Consider the following 19,339-nt stretch of genomic DNA (forward strand, 5'->3'; position numbering starts at 1 on the left):
GCATTAAGGGAAGGCCACTACCCAGACTAGTTTCGACCTTTATTGAGGTCTCTTCAGTGGGAGCCAGTCCCAAGTGGAGATACCAGGCAGAAGTATTAGCAGGTCATCTCCACCTATAGGAGTTGCCAAATGGTGTGCCACCCTTTTTAATAAATTACTCTGGATTTAGAGAAAGATGTTGAAAGTTTATTTTTCACTTGGTTAGAGTATAATAGATTTAGTTTAATCCTTTATCCAAGTGTGAGCCAAAAAAGTTTGCACCTGAAAGTATCTTCACTACTGGGATAAGGTGGTACAACACCAGGGCAACTCCTTGCAAAGGTGGAGCAAGCTACCAATAGTCTGGGTAGTGGCCCTTCACTGAATGCATGACATTAGACATATCCGCAAGGAGATGTGTTTTGCATTATAGGAGATACTGAGATAGGAGTGTTGGTAGCTTGCTCCACCTTTGCAAGGAGTTGCCCTGGTGTTGTATGTTGTACCACCTTACCCCAGTCCTGAAGATACTTTCAGGCACAAACTTTGTTTGCTCACGCTTTGATAAAGGATTAAACTAAATTTATTATACTCTAACCAAGTGAAAAATAAACTTTCAAATCTGCTACAAGTTTGCAATATTCCGTGACTAAATTGAATAACTGTTGTAATAGATATGATATGAAGGTCAGCAATAAAAAGACAAAGACAATGAAAATAAGTAGAATCGTCGAAAATGTCAACTGTGTTTTGAATGGGGAACCTGTGGAACAAGCAAAACATTTCAGCTACTTAGGCACGATTTTTAGTGAAGATGGTAAATTAAATATGGAAATAGACAACAGAATCAACAAAGCTGGTATGGTAGGAAGTCAATTGAATAAATGCATATGGAATAAGAGAGAAATTAGTCGGAACACTAAATTAGCTGTATACAAGACTGTGTTCAAACCAATTTTAACTTATGGATCTGAGAGCTGGGTCAGAAGTAAAACACTTGACCAAAGACTAGAGACCACAGATATGAGAGTCCTGAGAAAGATTAGAGGCGTGAACAGATGGCATCAATGGCAATATCATAATTAAAAACAAGGATGTTAGGAAAGAACTTGACATTGTCGGCATCCAGGTGTGCGTTAGCAGAGCTAATCTCAGGTGGTATGGTCACTTAAACAGAATGGGCGAAGAAAGATTAGCAAAACAAGTGTTCTCTGCCAGGTTGGCAGCAAAACGACCCAGAGGAAGACCAAGATATAGGTGGATTGATATGGTAAAAAGTGCCTTAGATGATAGAAATATAAGATCTGATAACGTTGGAGTCTTGACAAGTAACAGACTGATTTGGAGGAAAATTGTAGATAGGAAGTTAGTAATGATGTAAATTTTTCATGTAGTACTGTCATATCCTGTACACCCCTTGAGGATACATGGCAGGAATTTGATGATGATCATACTTTGATTTCTTGTGGTCTGCATGCATGATGAACATGAAGCAGCCTTATCTTTTTCTCTGCATTCACCAGCTTTGCTTAAAATTGCTCTTATAGTTGATTCACCCATTTTTGTGTTCGTGTCATGTCTTTTCTCTAGAGTTGCCTTGTTCATTCTTCTTTATTATTTCAAGTTTTTGTTTCAGTGAGATTGCTTTACGAATGATTTTTACACTTTCACTTTTTTGCTCAGTAATTCTTTTACTCATGATGAAAGGTTGGGAAAATACTTTAAAATGAAAAAAAAAAAAAACCAGTGAGAAAACAATTGCAAAGGAGACATGAGATACGATCAACAAAATGCTATGTAATTAGCAGACGATATAAATTTTTCTATATAAATTTGGAACATAGTGTACATGGAAATAGTGTAGTATAACATTAAGATATAACTTTCTAAGAGGCTTTAAATTGGCAACTAAATTATTTCGTTATGGTGAGTGATTTTTTAAAAATAGTTAGCCATAAAAATGTATAGATAGAAAATTTTTAAAATCTGTAACATTTATTTTTAAGCGGTATATAGGTGCACTAATCGAATTAAGTTTAGAAAAAACATGACGCCCTAATCAAAAATGCGCTAATTGGAGGTGCATTAATCGAAGGTTTGCTGTACTTAAATCAACTACCTCCAGTATGAAAGTAATTATTTCTTCAGTGAGGTCTCTCTGAAATGGGTAAGGACCTTCTCATCCTGTGTTTTATGCTAGATTAGTATATGTGAGAAAGTCAATCTCTTAATCTAATGCTACATTTTGCATCAGGATTTTTCTTAGTCATAAGTATTTTGAGAATTTGTATTTTCTGAAAGATGGAATCGTGACTCAGTAGGGAAGAAGACTGTGTCATCCTGTTCTTCTGATTAAAAAATAAAAAAAAAAATCCAAATAGAACAGTCACAATTACAAGGTTCTTTTACTTCAGTTTGAATGCAGTACACTTTTAAGGAAACATTAAATTCTGTATAGCTCTTTCGGTCTGTTTTGCACATTTCTGTAGAACTTGCAGTGACTCGATTTAAATTTCAAAATTGAATTTCATCAAAGACCCTTAGTACAAGCAGAGAGTAATGCTTTGAGACTTGGGCATTCCCAGTCTTTTTGTACTCTTTCACAAACTTTCAAGCTGTGTTTTTAGTGCTTTAATAGATTCAGATTATTGTCAGTCATGTTTCCCCTCCCCCCTTCCCAAATGCTATTTATATTGCCATTATATATGTGTTATTGCCATTTCTTATTGCCAATCTGATTCCTGTGGTATGTTGTTATCAATACTTTCAAGAACTCTCACTTCTTTCAGACTCCCTGTTTACTCCTTATATATACAATTAAGAAATCTTATTTGTTTTCAGAAAATAATCTGAAGGGACTTATTGGACTATTATTGGAAACAGAGAAGCAACCATTTCTCTCAGAAAAATTTGTTTTACTTGCTAATGAAGACAGTAAGTTTTTGAACTGAGATTAATAGTAAATAATATTAAAGGAAATTAGTTAAGTCTATTGTTCGTATTAACCCTTTTTAAACAACCTTGTCCTATACAGGGTGTTTTTAAAATTTGGCCAAATTCTGGATACTTATTCCACTATCAATTCTGATGACAAAAGGTCCTTTAAATATATGACTGAAATTGCTTTCCTATAGAACTATTGCATGTGTGAAACTGCAGTTCATATGCACTGAGAAAGTAACAAGTTTGTATTCCAGGTAGTACCATGCATAGGAAATGATAGAGGAGAGCAATTACCTACAGCTTCATCATAACAACTGTTCAAAATTAGCTCCGTGAGGAACAGTAATTGGCTGAGCAATTGTCATACAAAACTAAAATCTTTTGATGCAAAGCCTGTTCGTTAAGCACAATTGTAGCTCAAATATTAGCCTTTAGCTGGTCCCCATATAAAGAAATTTAGTGGATTCTTATTGAGAGATCATAGTGACCTCTCGACTGACCATCCTCTACCCATCCAACAGCCAGGATAGACACAGTTGAAATATTCCCTAACATTTAGATAAAAATGTAGTGGTGCTCCGTCATGCATAAACCACATGAGCTGGTATGTTGCTAATGACACATCCTTCAAAAAGTGCTGGTACTGCTTACCATTGAGTATTGGTGGCAAGAACAATGGATAAGTGAGGTGGCCTCCAATCTTAAGGCCATCCAGACATTCACATTGAGATTCATCCATAAAAAGCACACAATGAAGAAAACTTGATTTGGTAAATCTTGCAGGAGTGATTGAGCAGAGCTGACTTGAGAGAAAAAATGCTGCTGAGAATGGTTGTACCCATTACACCTGGTAAGGATACAATTACTCCTGGATGCAGATATGTACTGTACAGTTGAATGTGATCCTGCAATCTCTGCAGCTGCTCTTGTGCATGTTCGGGGCAACTCCAACACTATGTGCAGCACCCATTCCTCTAATGCAGGTTATATACACATGTATGGATTGCCTCCAAAATTGTGAGGCATTATTAATCCCATTTCTTGTAGGTGAACTTTGGACAGCTGTAAATGTAGCTGAGATAGGACATCATCAGTGTGGAAAAGCCATCCTGTCAAGCAGTTATGCTTCCATGTACTCATCCATACATGAAGTGAATGTCAGCCTATTTAGTGTTGGTAAATGACGTCAGCATGTTCATGATTTCATGCACCTAACTTTTAATCCAACCTGCATGTAATTAATACATGGGTGATAAGTGAAACAACTACTGATAGTTCATTTTAAATAGTCTTATTGCACACTGGAGTTGCACAATTGTGTCACACATTGCATTCATGGCCAATGCCAGGCAACAACATGCTGCAAATGAAGTTCATTCTCATATCACTGCTGTTGTTTGCACACAGGGATGACAGTTCTCCTCATGTCTTGTTTCATACTTGACAATGTGTGCTAGATCTCTGTAGGAAAGCATTTCCAGCCTTATATCCTTTTGTTATGAATCAGTAATAGATGCAGAGATTAGCCAAACATTTTAGAAACACTTTGAAAGAAATATTTAAGTGATACATCCCATGAAAATAATACTATGTTCAGTTTGAAACAGTACGCTACCAGCCACTACTTGCTTTAGAACTCATACGGACTAAGTTACAGCTAGAGTGGGATTTGCTGTAGTGTATTTCCTTTAGAATATTATTGATGCTGTGGTTTTGGGGGAGACTTTTCTTTAGTTTGTTATAATGAGTAAGTTATAATCTTCATGCTAAAATTCTGTTTCACTCTCCTTTCAGGAGGTGGTGGTGGATTAAATGACGGTGCAACCTTAACAAACTGCTGAGTCCAACCAAATGCATTTAGGTGCTAGTTTAAACTCATAAGTTTAAGAAAATTTTAATGGAATGAATAGAGACAAAGAGAAATATTTAAATAGCCGGTTTAATTATTGATATTTCATCTTTATCATAGAGACATCTTCAGGAATTATTATTATTATTTCGGGCTACTCCAGGGAGTCCTTAGACTCATCGAGGGAGGCCCTAAACATCATGTCCACACAAATATTCGACATTCTCACAGTATCTATCATACCTTGCCTTGAACTCGCTCACTGTCATAGCACCCACAACAGACTCTGGCAGCTTATTCCACTCATTTACCACTCGAAAAGTAAAGAACCCAGCTCTAACACCCCTGCTAACCACACTCTTGCCCAGCTTCCATAGGTGTCCCCTAGTTCTCCCACCACCAGTTCTAATCTCAAAAATATCCTCTGTATTAATCATATAGAATCCTTTTAGCAATTTGGTCTCAATCATATCTCCCCTTTTCCGCCTATCAACTAGTTTCTGCAACCCACACATATTCAACCTGTTCTCATAAGGTTCATTCCATAGACCTGCTATCATCTTAGTCACTCGCATCTGGATCCTCTCCACCTCCTCCCCATCAAGAAGGAACCGAAGTGACCAAATCTGGGCACAGTAGTTGAGATGAGGTCTTATCAGGGCTCGGTACAGAGGTACAATAACTTGCTTGTCTCTGCTCGTCAAGGTATTTTTCAACAACCAAGTGAGTTGATGAGCTGATTTAGCTACTTTCACAATGTGCCCCCTAAACTTCATCTCCCAATACAATATAATTACAATATTATAGAATACAATATTAAAATTGTAGTAACGCATACAAAACAATTAGTGAAGGGTGCCCTCTATGGGTGCTGTTGGTGGGAGAGCTAAGAATTAGTTCCCCAAATCTTGGGAAGTTTAGCTCAACCATATTTATTTAGATCAGGTAGTTTTTTAAATCAGATGCTGATTTTAAAAAGAATCAGCAGCAGATAGGGCCTCCTGTCCAACATCCAAGGTTGACTAGCCAACAGCACCCATCAGGGGTACTCTTCATAGAACTTAAGGCTTAATTATTATTATTATTATTATATGACACTTCCAGGGAGGGCACTGACTCTACAATTCTCTGTCTCCACCAAACGCAACTACTATCATCATCTACACTAACGCCGTCTACTTTCCACCACCACTAGATTTTCAAATGCCCATAGCGGGATCCAAGCCTGCAGCCTTTTGGCTGGAGAGCGGATACACCAGCCACTCACCCAACCAGGCTGGCCATATAGTCTTATATGTTCTTATTTGTTCAATTTATTATTTTGTATGTTATTAAATTTTAATATCGTAAACTGCTGTTTAATTATTTCTCATTATGCTATATTCATTCCATTAAATTTTATTATGAGAAATTCAACAGAAATCCAGTAGGCACAATGTTGTTCTAAAAGAATTTTGCAGTAGCATACTATTTCTGTGGTCTTTAGAAGATTTGTTTTATTGAGAATTGACTGTGTGTTTGTGTATATTCTGTGTTTAAGTTGTATTATTTTAAAAGAAGAGTGCAGATGGGGGGAAGTTGCTCTTGAAATTTACTATTGGCCTGTACCTGCCTTACATGTACTGATATAGCTAAAAAAAGCCATTTCCGAATTTAAACAGGATCCGAACTATAAACATAACTTAGGCCATGTGAAGCCTGTTTGGGTTTGATATATACAGAGTTAACAAAATTAAAGTATCCCTGTTTAAGGGCTGGTGGAACTTCATCCAGTGATCCAAATGCTGTGAAACTTTGCAGGTATACATTGTGTATCATGCAGAAGTGATATTGGGGTGCGATGGGGGAATAGTTCCAAAATTTACACCAATACCATTCCACCAAATGCATGGAATTTGCATATCACTCATCTTGGCAGGTACCAGGAGGATTAAAAAGATAAACATGAGATTTCCCCCTTCATTCTGGTTGTTAATACTGTTCACAACAATAGCACTAACCTTGTCCCAATGTGCTTTGCTTGTGAAGTTGTACTGCCTAAATAATTGCAGTGCTGTTGTTGCACTCTGCAAATTTCGTCACCTGAACAATAGTGGACCTCAAACGAATGTCTGAGGTCCACTATCTCCATGTGCTCTGTGACAGATGATTAGTTGTTTTGAAAAATGGGATTGTTGGGAGTTAGACCTGGCAGAGGTCACAGAACAGTCAATTCACAACAAGTGAATAAAGCTGTTACAGGGATGTGCCATAAACAACTGTCTGGAAAATTCTATGGAAGATTCTGAATTTCTAACCATTCAAGATTACCCTGACACAGGGTTGCACCCACAAACTTTGAAAGTTGACTGACATTCACTTTACCGTTCCTTGTTCGAGTTGGATATTACGTGGCTGTGGATGATTTTGTGGGGAGATGAGGCTAACTTTTGCATGAATGGAGCTGTGAATACCTGTAATTCCTGTGTATGGACTACACAACTCACATGTTTACAGCTTCATTTATCATTGGACTATTCTTCTTTGAGGACATTTGCCGGTTGGATTCTGTGACCTGCTCAGTTACTGCCGAGAGATATGGTATGATAAACAATTTTATTATGCCACAGCTACAGCAGCACCTCTGCATAGATTCAGTCATATTCGTGCATCATGGGGCCCCCTCCACACATTGATCAACCTATACAGAAAGTTCTTCAAAAACATTTCACAGAAGTTAGCTATGTGTTTCCTACTGATGGCCACCTCGTTTACCTGATCTGATCCCCTGTGACTTCTGGCTCTGGGGGATTTCTTAAAGATGGGGTTTATCAGGATCATTCTGATAACTTGCTGAAAGACAGCATAATGCAGCATGTGTGTGTGTGAACATCAGTCTTGACCAGCTGCATTCTACTGTTGAACATACTTTGCAAAGGATGCAGTTTGTCTCATACCAGGAAGGTAAGCATGCTGAACAGTATAGCCTGTGAATGCATAATAGAAGTGAATAAAAGTGTGTTATTTATGTTTGTGTTGCTTTTCTACTACTTATACACAGAAAAATTACTACATCTACATTTGGTACAGTGGCGAATTTTGGAACTACTTTTTTCAGATATCTCTTCCTCATGACACACAATGATTTCATGCAAAGATTTCTAGCATTTGGATCACTTGGTTGTGCTCCACAAGGACTTAAACAGGGATACTTTAATTTTGATCACCCTGTACACGCACACACGCACGCGCGCGCGCGCTGTTCGGTTCTCATTCTAAAAATGGGTTCTGTTCTGACAATTGCTCTATAGGTTGGAAATCACTACATGAAACAAAGATATGTTAAGAATTAACATGCCTGAATGCTAAAATATGTACGTCTGTTCTGTTACATTCTTTAACTAATTTTACTCATTGTTTATAGCAGTTTGCCAAAATTTCTATACCTGCCTACCCTTTTAAAATTTGGTAGTACTGATGTATCCTCTCTCAAGCAAATGCAATTTAGGAGAAATTATATTTCATTCAAACACAAATAGTTATAAGGTATTTTTTAAAAAGTTTTTTAAATTATTAAATACATTTTAACTGTATCAATACAATATACATACATTAAAAATTATGAAATTTAAATTTCAATAATAAAAAAAAAAAGAAGTTTAATCAGATGAATGAAATTTAGTTCTGACCATGTGATAGTTGGAACTCACTGCTAAATTTCATTCATCTGATTAGACTTTTTTGAACTATTTAAATTTAAACATTTATTGCAAGCAATTTAAACCACACCTCTGAATGTGACTGTGCCATGAACCAGACACATCCCAAATGGAGGTCAATCAGTAGGTGTCAACAGACACATTTTAGCAAAAACCTCTAGATTTTTTATGTTGTTGAAAGTTTTATCACTTGGTTATGACTTAAATTAAAATGCCAAGTTTTTTTGGCAGTCCATGGGACTCTACTGTGTCATCTGCATATCTTGAGTTGTTTATATTCCTGCCTCCTATGCTGACTCCTTTAAATTTTTCTAATTAATGGAAGATATTTTCAATATAGAGGTTAAACAATATATTGTAACAACAATTGTTCCTGTTGTATATTGTCAAAGGCCTTTGTGTAGTCAATAAAACATAAGTAGACCTCTTTCTGCTTCTCCAGATATCTTTATATAATAGTTCTAATGTTGAAGAGTCCTCTGGTTTCTTTATTTTCCTGGAAACCAGATTGTGTTTCATTAATTTCCATCATCATCATCATCATCATCAAATTCCTGCTATATACCCTCAAGGGGTGTACAGGATATGATAGTACTACATGAAAAATTTACATCATTATTAATTTCCTATCTACAATTTTCCTCCAAATCAGTCTGTTACTTGTCAAGACTCCAACATTATCAGATCTTATATTTCTATCCTCTAAGGCACTTTGTACCGTATCAATCCACCTATATCTTGGTCATCCTCTGGGTCGTTTTGCTGCCAACCTGGCAGAGAACACTTGTTTTGCTAATCTTTCCTCTCCCATTCTGTTTAAGTGACCATACCACCTGAGATTAGCTCTGCTAACGCATTCCTAGATGCTGACAATGTCAAGTTCTTTCCTAATATCCTCGTTTTTAATATGATATTGCCATTGATGCCATCTGTTCATGCCTATAATCTTTCTCAGGACTCTCATATCTGTGGTCTCTAGTCTTTGGTCAAGTGTTTTACTTCTGACCCAGCTCTTAGATCCATAAGTTAAAACTAGTTTGAACACTGTCTTGTATACAGCTAATTTAGTGTTCCGACTAATTTCTCTCTTATTCCATATGAATTTATTCAATTGACTTCCCACCATACCAACTTTGCCGATTCTGTTATCTATTTCTATATTTAATTTACCATCTTCAGTAAAAATCGTGCCTAAATAGCTGAAATGTTTTACTTGTTCCACAGGTTCTCCATTCACAACACAGTTGACATTTTCAATGATTCTGCCTATTTTCATTGTCTTTGTCTTTTTATTGCTGACCTTTATACCATATATATTACAACAGCTATTCAATTTAGTCAGAGAATCTTGCAGACTTGTAGCGGATTTATTTAGAAGTATAACATCATCCGCATAAAGCAAAGAGCTGACATTAACATCTCCAATTTTGATATCATGTTTAATACCACTTTCCTTCATAATGTGATCCATATAGATAATGAATAACAGAGGGGATAATGTTCATCCTTGTCTCACACCAGATTTAACATTAAACCATCTTCCTGTACTTCCTTCAATTCTAACTGCTCACTTACAACTCAAATAAAAACTAAGTATTGCTTGATATAATGCCCCATTGACACCATATAACTGCAGCGTATTGAATAGCTTCTCTCTTGGCACCTTGTCATATGCCTTTTCCAAATCGACAAAACTTAAATACAGATCTTTGTTATATTCCCATGCTTTCTCGACTCTATGTCGTAAAGTGAAGATCTGATCCTGAGAGCCTCTTTTGGCCTGAATCCAGCTTGTTTTTCACCAAGCTTTTCTTCCACAATTCTTCTCAACCGTTTCTCAAGTATACTTGCATAGATCTTGCCAGGAATACTCAGTAGGGAAATACCTCTGTAATTCTCACATGCTGTTTTATTTCCCTTTTAATATATGGGTACTATAAGAGCTCTACTCCAATCATCTGGAATTCGTCCCTCTGTTCAGGCTTTCTGGACTATGCAGTGGAGCCACTGTAAGACTCTTATACCACCATACTTCAGCATTTCTGGTCGAATATCATCTACTCCTGCTGCCTTTCCTCATTTCAAGCCTTTGATGGCTTTTTCTACTTCAAGTATGGATATTTATTCCAGACTGCATGCCTGGTCAGTGTTTTTTAGCACTGTGCTGTCATCACTGCTTGTGTCATTTAGAAGTTTTTCAAAGTAATTACTCCATACTTCAAGGATATCTTTTTCTCCCATTTTCATGTCACCTTTATCATCTCTAACTCCTTTTGCCACTATATTTTGCCACCTTCTTGATATTTATTTTCTATATTCTTGCCAAAGTCCTCCCATGACTTTTGTTTAGCTAGTTTTACACAGTGTTTAGCATTCTTGCATTTGTCTCTATATTCTCTAAGAGCACAAGCTGACTTATTTGACAGGAACTTTTGATATGCTTTCTTCTTTTCCTTCACTGCCTCTTTATCTTCCTGTGTCCATCAGGGAGTTCTGATTTTTTTATCCTTACAGACAACCTCACCACATGCCTCTCTGGCAGAATCAATCAATATTTTCTTCAGAGTTTGCCACTGAATCTCCAAGGTTTGATTCCTGTTCTCAAACTCTTTCATTTTTTCTTCAATAATCTTTGTGTATTTTAGTCTACAGTTCACATCTGAGAGCTGCTCAACTTTTATTCGCTTTAAAACTTTCTTACATGTTATTCTTTTCAATATGAAATTCAATTTTATCATGCTCAAGACTAGATAGTGATCACTTCCAATTTCAAATCCTCTGTACACTCTGGTGTCCTGCACCAGGGAGAAAACATCACTATCAACAATAACATAGTCAATGAGACTTTTCTTATTCCTAGCCTCTTCTCTCCATGTGAATTTGTGCACATTTTTATGTTGGAACATGGTGTTAGTAATAACCAGTCCATGTCCTGAGCAGAAATCCAACAGATATTTGCCATTATTATTAGCTTTTCTCCAAATTTTCCCAAAATATTTTTGTATGTCTCACAATCATTTCCTACTCTGCTATTTAGATCCCCAACAAGGACCAACTTTTCCTTTTTCATTGTGTCAGTTGCTTTTTCTAGAGCGTCAAAAAATTCCTCCACTTCTACCTTAGTAGAACCTTCTGTGGGACCATAGGCACAAATAAGTCTCATTGTCCAGTTCCCCATTCTCATATTTGCCCACATTACTCTACTTGAGACTGACTGCCATTCAAGAAGATTAGCCTCGTATTTTGTGTTGAATACTATGGCTACTCCTTCTTTTCCTTGATTGTCATTGCCTGAATATAACATTTTGTATTTATTACTCAGAAAGATCTCACCAGTTTTGGTCTTTTTTTGTTTCAGTCACCCCGATTATGTCGATCTGGTACTTATCTAATTCCTCAGCTAGCTCCATTTCTTTGCCATTCAGGCTTCTTACATTGATAGTACCGATCTTTAACTCTGGTGATGTTGAGTTGGGGTTTGTTTTCAGATTTGTTCCAGTAGCTGACTTTTCGCTGTTCACTCTGGTTCCCTGGCAAAAACAACTGGGGCCTTGTTTAACCGGGCGACGCCCCAGCCGGCATGAAATTTTGTCGTGTCGTACCATCATTTTTAATTTTGGTTTAACCAATAAGAATACAATTTGGTCGGCTAAATCCCAAATTGCCAGCCCATCCTCGTTCTTTCAGTATCCAAGTAGATACCCAACAGGGTGCACCACGAGAAGGTGAGGATTGGACATTAGGTCGGAAGCCCTGGTCGGTTCTCCGCATTCCTTTAAAGGCTATGTGGAGGTCTCCTCTCAGTTATACAGCTTTGACCCTTAAGCACCCCTCATTTTGATTTTGTTTATTTTTTTCTAGGATGATATATAACATAACTTTTGCTATCTGACTGATCAAACTGATTGTTCTATATTCTTCATATTTGATTGTCTTCGATTTTTTAGGTATTGGTAGGAACCATTGTTACATATGTCAGTCAGTGACTGACATATGTAACAATGGCATTTGTTACTTTCCAGGTAAGAATAGTAGGCCCTCCAAATCTTATTGCTTTTTCATGAAGTTTTCTGGTGTTGTGCTTTTTGTCCAGAAGTTCAATTTCCTTGCATTTGTTGTTGAGCCATAGTTCTTTTGCAATCCTACATTCTTTCCTGATCTCCTTGTTTAAGTTCTTGTATTCAGGACGATTTTTCTGTTTCTTTCTTTCCTCCATCATTTTCAATATCTTGTCATTCATCCAGGGTTTACTCATTTTCTTTTCAAATTTGGGAATTGTTTGTTTTACTGTCTTTTTTATGCCCTCTTTAAATTTCTGCCATCTGTCCTCAATCTCATCTTTAGGGTAAGGATACTTGGTGGGATCAGGAACATTAACAGCAGTGGATTGTGCCAGTTCCTTTAAAAATTTACCTTGTATTTCTTGATTTTTCAGGGGGCCAAGATCATATTTTTCTATGTTTAGAGGTTTCATTGTTTTCTTTAATTTTATTGCTGCTTTAATGACCACAGGGTTGTAGTCTGATCTAATATCAGCCACTGGGTATGTTTTGGCTTGTAAGATGTTATTCCGGAATCTTTTTTTAATCATTATATAGTCAATCTGGTTCCTACAGCTGTCTCCGGGACTTTTCCATGTGTAAAGTCTTCTAGGTAGGTGGATAAATAAAGTATTTGCTATTACCAGATTGTTTTCTTCACAGAACTGTATTAATCTTTCTCCTCTTGGATTTCTATGTCCCAAGCTCTGGTTTTTCCCATGCAGAAAGAGATCTTTTCTGAACCTACTTTAACATTTAGATCTCCCATAACGATAGTTATGTCATCCGATTTAGCATTGTTTAGTGCATTTTGAATGTGTTCATAGAAACTTGCACCATAACATTCCACCATTTACCAGAAACATTCTACCACTTTACTACACCATAGCTGATATAAATATGAACGATTGCTCTTGGAATCAGCATCAGCTCTAAAAAACTTCCAAAATCTCAATAAATTTGGGTGCATAGATTTCCCCAAATTTGGGAAACTTGCATCCTTAGAACATCCGTTTAATCCCAGTAGAGTGCACCTTTAGGATTCTAGGATCAATGCCAGTTGCCTTTTTCAGCCTCATTTGCTCATTATTAGTGCCTGTGTGCACATATCATAGTTTTATGTTCCCAGAAGATAGCAGTGTAACGTTGCCGAAATATAGAAAGGTATTGATTAAAGTTTTTTAATTAATATTTTAATATATGTTGTCATTTCCTGAAAAATTTGTGTAACTAATGTAAAACCAAACAATGGCATCTAAACCCAAACCTTTTAAAAACTGAAGTGTCTATCTCCCATCTTAATAACCATCAGGCTAATTTCAAACCTACTGTCTTCTTCAGAGATACATTCCTGAACTGTAATAGTACGCCTAAATATTTAGGTGTTATCCAAGATAGAACACTCACCTTCAAAGAACATCTAGTGAAATTAGCCCAGAAAATAAATACTTGTAATAACATAATTCAGAAGCGGGCTGGTTCAACTTGGGGTGCAGATGCTGAAACCTTACGTCTATTAGCTTTGGCCTTGGTTTATTCAACTGCGGAGCACTACTCCCCAATATAGCTCAGCAGTGTTCATACTTCTATGGTGGACATTCAGCTTAATCAAACAATGAGAATAATAACAGGAGCTATAAATTGTTGGCTCCCTGTCATTGCACAAGGAGCCAACATTGCACCTCCTAACTTACGCAGAAAAGCAGTCCTTGCTAAATTATGGACAAATTTTACTAACAATGTTAACCTACCTAACCATGAAGACATACGAAATGTCCTTACAAGGAGACTAAAATCAAGAAATCCTAGTTGGAGAACAGCAAAGGGATTAATCTTTCAACCTGACTATATGGAAAGTCTTCAACACTATAACAATCCCAGATTAGTAGTGCAATCTGGGATTGTTGCACATATAGTGCAAATCTAAACTACCTAGATTTGCACTATATGTCATCTTTGGATAACCTTAAACCACATTAGAACTAGCCATGGTAGAAGTAAACACCATATACATAAATGGAAATGGACCGACTCTCCTACTTGTGACTGCGGTTATCACTTTCAAACTATTGATGATGTTTTACTGGACGGCCTGATATGTGCTTTTGAGGTCACTATACAAGATATATTGTTACAACAGAAGCTATAAACTAGCTTGAAAAATTGAAAATTTGCTTCGTAAAACTTTCGTTTATATGACTTTTAGTTGCCATACATCTGTTATATTGGTGTATTATATTTCTCACTGTATTTTACCATCATACGATAAACAAATATAAATAAATAGGAGAAATTGGCTATGGTCTTCATAATTATAGTTAAAGTAAACTTTATTATTTTATTTTATGAGATATGAAAAAAAAATTTAGTTGTATCATTTTCAATTTTGTAGCCCTGAAATATATCTTGGCAATGATAGAACGGCTAATTCTGGATCACGGAAACATCTTGAATAACAGAATGAGGTATGTGTTTGTGGATATATTTATTTATATATTTGCATTGGGGAAAATGAACCCCTGTTGTTTTTTTTACATATAGGAAGTTTGCCTGTCAATGACAAATGCCAACTTTTTATGCTTTTGCTTTTCCTTATTTGTTGTTATCTTCTCCTTTTAAGAAATGTTTTGCTATTCTCACATATCTAAATAACATCATATTAAGAAACTCATTATATATTAATATATTTACTCTATCTTAGCCCATCAATATGATGATTATAAAAAGAGAAAACGTTTCTTCTTTGTGGAACTCATAATATATATATTATGAGTTCATATATACATCATCTCCTACACATGATCCATCATCAGTGTTGGGATCTGATAATGGTATCAGAAGATGTATCCATAACTTTTGGAAGAGCGCCATGGCTGGAGAAGCTACAAGGTAAAGAATGTCGTTAGTGCATGGCAGGTGGTCAGAGACTTCTTGAGATTAGCAGTATCAGACTGCATACCCTTTGGGTATACAGTCTGATTGTTGGAATTATGTGGATAATTAGGGATATAAAGCAAGAGCTACAAAAGAAAGATACCATTTTGCAGGAAATATAAAGAAAAAAGTGATCAGCATACTCATGAGCAGTACAACGTGCAAGCAAGAAGAATGACTAGTATTGTAAGGAAGGCCAAATCAGACTATGAGAGAGAATTAGCCAAAGTAAACCCAAAATATTTTTTCGTTATGTAGCAAGTAAGAGGACAAATAACTATAGTAGAATATTATTTATGACTATTTTAGCCTGTTTCCGTTTAGGAGTGTCCCTTATTTTAAATACATTGGCTTTTTACTCAAGAATTTTTTAGGGCATTATAAATGTATTTTAGAGGTAAATATATGCAGACTAATAGAGGAAGAAATTTTGCGCATACCTTGTTTGGATGTTAGGATGCATTTGTTCTCCATACTTCTGCTGTTAGGCCGATAAAGGGGGATAGGAAACGTGGGGAGGGGGGGGTTGTTTGAGGCAAGGTGGGAAGATTAAATTAGAAAACCTGGGATTTTTTAGAAATAATATATATACATATATATTATTATATTTAAGGGCGCTTCTTTGGGAAAAGGAAGGGATTTATGGGAAACAGGGTCGGCGGGGATTGTTAACAGGGTGAGAGCCGTTTCTATCGTGTATTGTCATCGGAACATTTTGGGAAAAGTGTAGGGCTCTATGTCATGACGGCTTGGTGTATTTGCCTTGGAAGGAGTTTTGTTTTCACTTATTGGTCAGAGTCGTGACCTAATTTTTATGTTGTGGAGCTTCCAACACTCGAAAATTAGGTAGGGTCGGTGGACGTTGATTGAGTTTTCGTCACATTTTATGGCTGTTGTTTCATTGTCTTGTTTGTCTATTATTATGGCCTTGTCAATTTGCGGGGTATGTTTCTGTTCAAGGGCGCGAACTGCTATTTCTTCTTCCCTGCACTCTGTATTTTATTTTTCTTTTTGATGTTGAGTTTTTTTGTGTTTAAATGATCTGGAATAGGGATGTTAAAGTCACTGAAGTGTTCTTGTAGTCTAGCCCATAAGGACCTGATTTGATGGTAGAACCTGTGTAGGTGCTATCACAGTCTTTTTGTCAAGGAAATTTGTAGACTACATTGTGGTGTTCTAGCATTTCTTTGTGTGTGAGAGATTTAATGGATTTTAGGAGAATTGCTAATTTTTGATTCGTGGTGAATAGTGGTTTATAGTCAGTGTGTTTGAAAAATGTATTTGTAGGCTTTGTATGGGTTTTGTTTGTATGTCAGTTTGATGATCTTACATGTTGGGAAGTCTGTTTTGGTTATAGGGTTGTTTTGATGGGTTTTTGCTGTTCTGTTTGCATAATTTATTAGTTATGTGGGATAGTTGCGATTTTTAAAAATCTGTGTTAAATTATTTAATTCCGTGTTGAGATAATTACGGTTAGTTGAGAATTTGTAAGCATTTATAAATTGTGATAGGATGACCGATTTTTTAACTGAATATGGATGGTATGAGCTGAAATGGAGGTAGTTTCCGATATGTGTTGGTTTGTGGTATATTTTTGTGGCTGTTTTGTTGTTAGGTCTGATTAATGTCAGGTTTAAGAAATTGATGGATTTGTTCTGTTCAGTTTCCATGGTGAATTTTAGTCTGTTGCTGTAATTGTTAAGGTATGTTTTGTAAGGTTGGTGATGTGTGTGTAGGTTCTCCAATGCATAGAATGTCGTCCACATATCTGCCATGAAAAGTGATGGGGGGGGGGGTGAGTAGGAGTGATTCTATGTGTGCCAGGAATAATTCTGCTAGTTGTCCACTGATGTTTTCGCCCATAGGGAGACCGAAAATTTGAACATATATGTTGTTGCTGAACTTAAAGAAGTTAGCCGATATTATGAGTTTGATCAAGTTTATGCTGTCATTGGGTGTTAATTTTGTGCATACATGCAGAGTGTGGTCCTCTGTGAGTAGTGTGTACGATGTCTGTTCTGAGGACGTCCACGTTAGTGTATAATGAAGTTGGATCCATGCACCATTAAAGTTACCCATGAGTAGTTTGGGCTAAGGCAGTTACAATATAAGAATATCAAATTCAATCTAATTTAACTCACAACCTGGTGGTAAATAAATAGAACATACTGTAATAAGAAATTGCACAGATGTGCAAAAATTTTGTCCTTATGAATAACAGTAAAATGCCTTAAGGTTTGATCCTCACTGAGTTTTAAATATGTTTTCTGCAGACAGAAACATAAAAGTTTGTGTTTCTACATCAGAACCCTGATATTAATATTATGGTGAAACCCACGACAGTTTTACTTTAAAAAAAATTCATATTGTTTTGGCTTTGTGGGCTTGTCCAATTTTTGAGATGTTGAGGACTTACCTTTGTCAGTCATTCTTATATTTATCTATTGACTCAGAGAGGTATGGATGGCCAGTATCCATTTCCTCTTAAAAACATTTAATACGTCATCTGATGTGTCAGATCATATGGTGAGTTTAGCTTACTTTCAGTGGATACAGAAATATCCATTTTTTCTGTGGGGGGATGCCTAGCAGTATAACTTGAGGTAATGCTATAATTTTCTTGACAAGTGCATGACCTTAAGGATCCACTTATCTCATCATGTTCTTAAGGACACGATGAGATAAAAAAAAGCAACCATTATTTTATCTCATCATTTATTTTAAGGACATGATGAGATAAAAAAGCAACCGTGAAAATGCAAATCATTTTTGGAGTTGTTTCAAGAGCGAGACTATGTGATATGACTGACACACCCCACAGAGAAGCATGCATGCTCATAAAGTTCAGGTATGGGGAAATTATCAGATACAGGTGTAAGTTGCCATTGATATTTTCTTAATTGATAAATTTTCTGCATAAGCAGATTTTAGTATAGGTGGGATGGTTGTGGTAGCTAGTTTTCTCTTTGTCTCCTGATATCATATATTTTGTTCTGTTTTTATCTTTTGTATTTCTTTTTCATCTTTCCACCTCTGATATGCATGGGAGTAAGCTGAATGATCTCCCTGACAGTTGACATATTCAGCTTTGTTTTCAGAGCAGTATTTATTATCATGTCTTTACTATTGCATTGGGCAGGGTTTCTCAAACAACTTTTTTTATGACGGAACACTTCACAAATCCTGAAATGTTCACGGAACACCTTGGTTATTTTGTAATGAATTAATTAATAATTAATTGGTAATTTAGCTTATTTTATTGGCAATTAATTATTGACAATTAATTAAACATCAATTAAACTATCATTAAATTAATTTGCGCTGATTTTCATTGACATATCCCATTCGGATCACCAAAAATTTAAAATATTATAAGTACTTACGAGTGAATGCAGACTTTTCTCCTGTGTGCTGGTTTTGTAGGTTAGGTAAATATAAATAAGTAAATCTAAGCATTAAGAAAAAACAATCATTTATTGTCAAATGTTAATTAGTGAAAACAAAACAGATAAAATTAGTAAAACGTATAGTACAAATTAAGTCTTAATGTCACCGAAGTTTTGGGGTCTTTGAATTACAAATTCTTTTGATATCAGGCACAATATTAGAAAGTTTAATTCTCATATTTGGTGTAGCGTCGAATCTGTTCCTGGACTTAGATTTGGTTGCAGCATAATATGAAAATCCTGCCTCGCATAAATATGCCTTTGTAAAAGGAAGTAAAACAAAAATAGCTAGATTTGACGCGCTTGTCCAGATATTATTTATTGGCAGTTCCTTGTATTTTTGTTTTAAATCAGTCACTAATTAAGTCAATTAGATTTTCATAGTCACTTGCGCTGAAGCCTGCTGGCTTAGCTGTCACTGTAAATGGATTCAGAATCCAGGAATTGTCC

The 19,339-nt window shown here is 36.1% G+C and overlaps 1 protein-coding gene across 1 annotated transcript in view; it reads left to right on the forward strand.

Moving 5' to 3' along the window:
• l(3)80Fj (lethal (3) 80Fj) overlaps nucleotides 1-19,339 on the forward strand; it is a 770,029-nt gene that overhangs the window by 174,764 nt on the left and 575,926 nt on the right. The window contains exons 15-16 of the mRNA XM_090405954.1: nucleotides 2,821-2,913; nucleotides 14,902-14,974. Of these exons, the coding sequence (XP_090262080.1) occupies nucleotides 2,821-2,913; nucleotides 14,902-14,974 (166 nt within the window). The remainder of the gene's footprint in view (nucleotides 1-2,820; nucleotides 2,914-14,901; nucleotides 14,975-19,339) is intronic.

The sequence above is a fragment of the Typopeltis vanoorti genome, chromosome 16 (assembly GCF_054136105.1).
Source record: "Typopeltis vanoorti isolate ZY-2024b chromosome 16, IOZ_Tvanoo_1.0, whole genome shotgun sequence".
In the NCBI taxonomy this organism is placed as follows: Eukaryota; Metazoa; Arthropoda; class Arachnida; order Uropygi; family Thelyphonidae; genus Typopeltis; species Typopeltis vanoorti.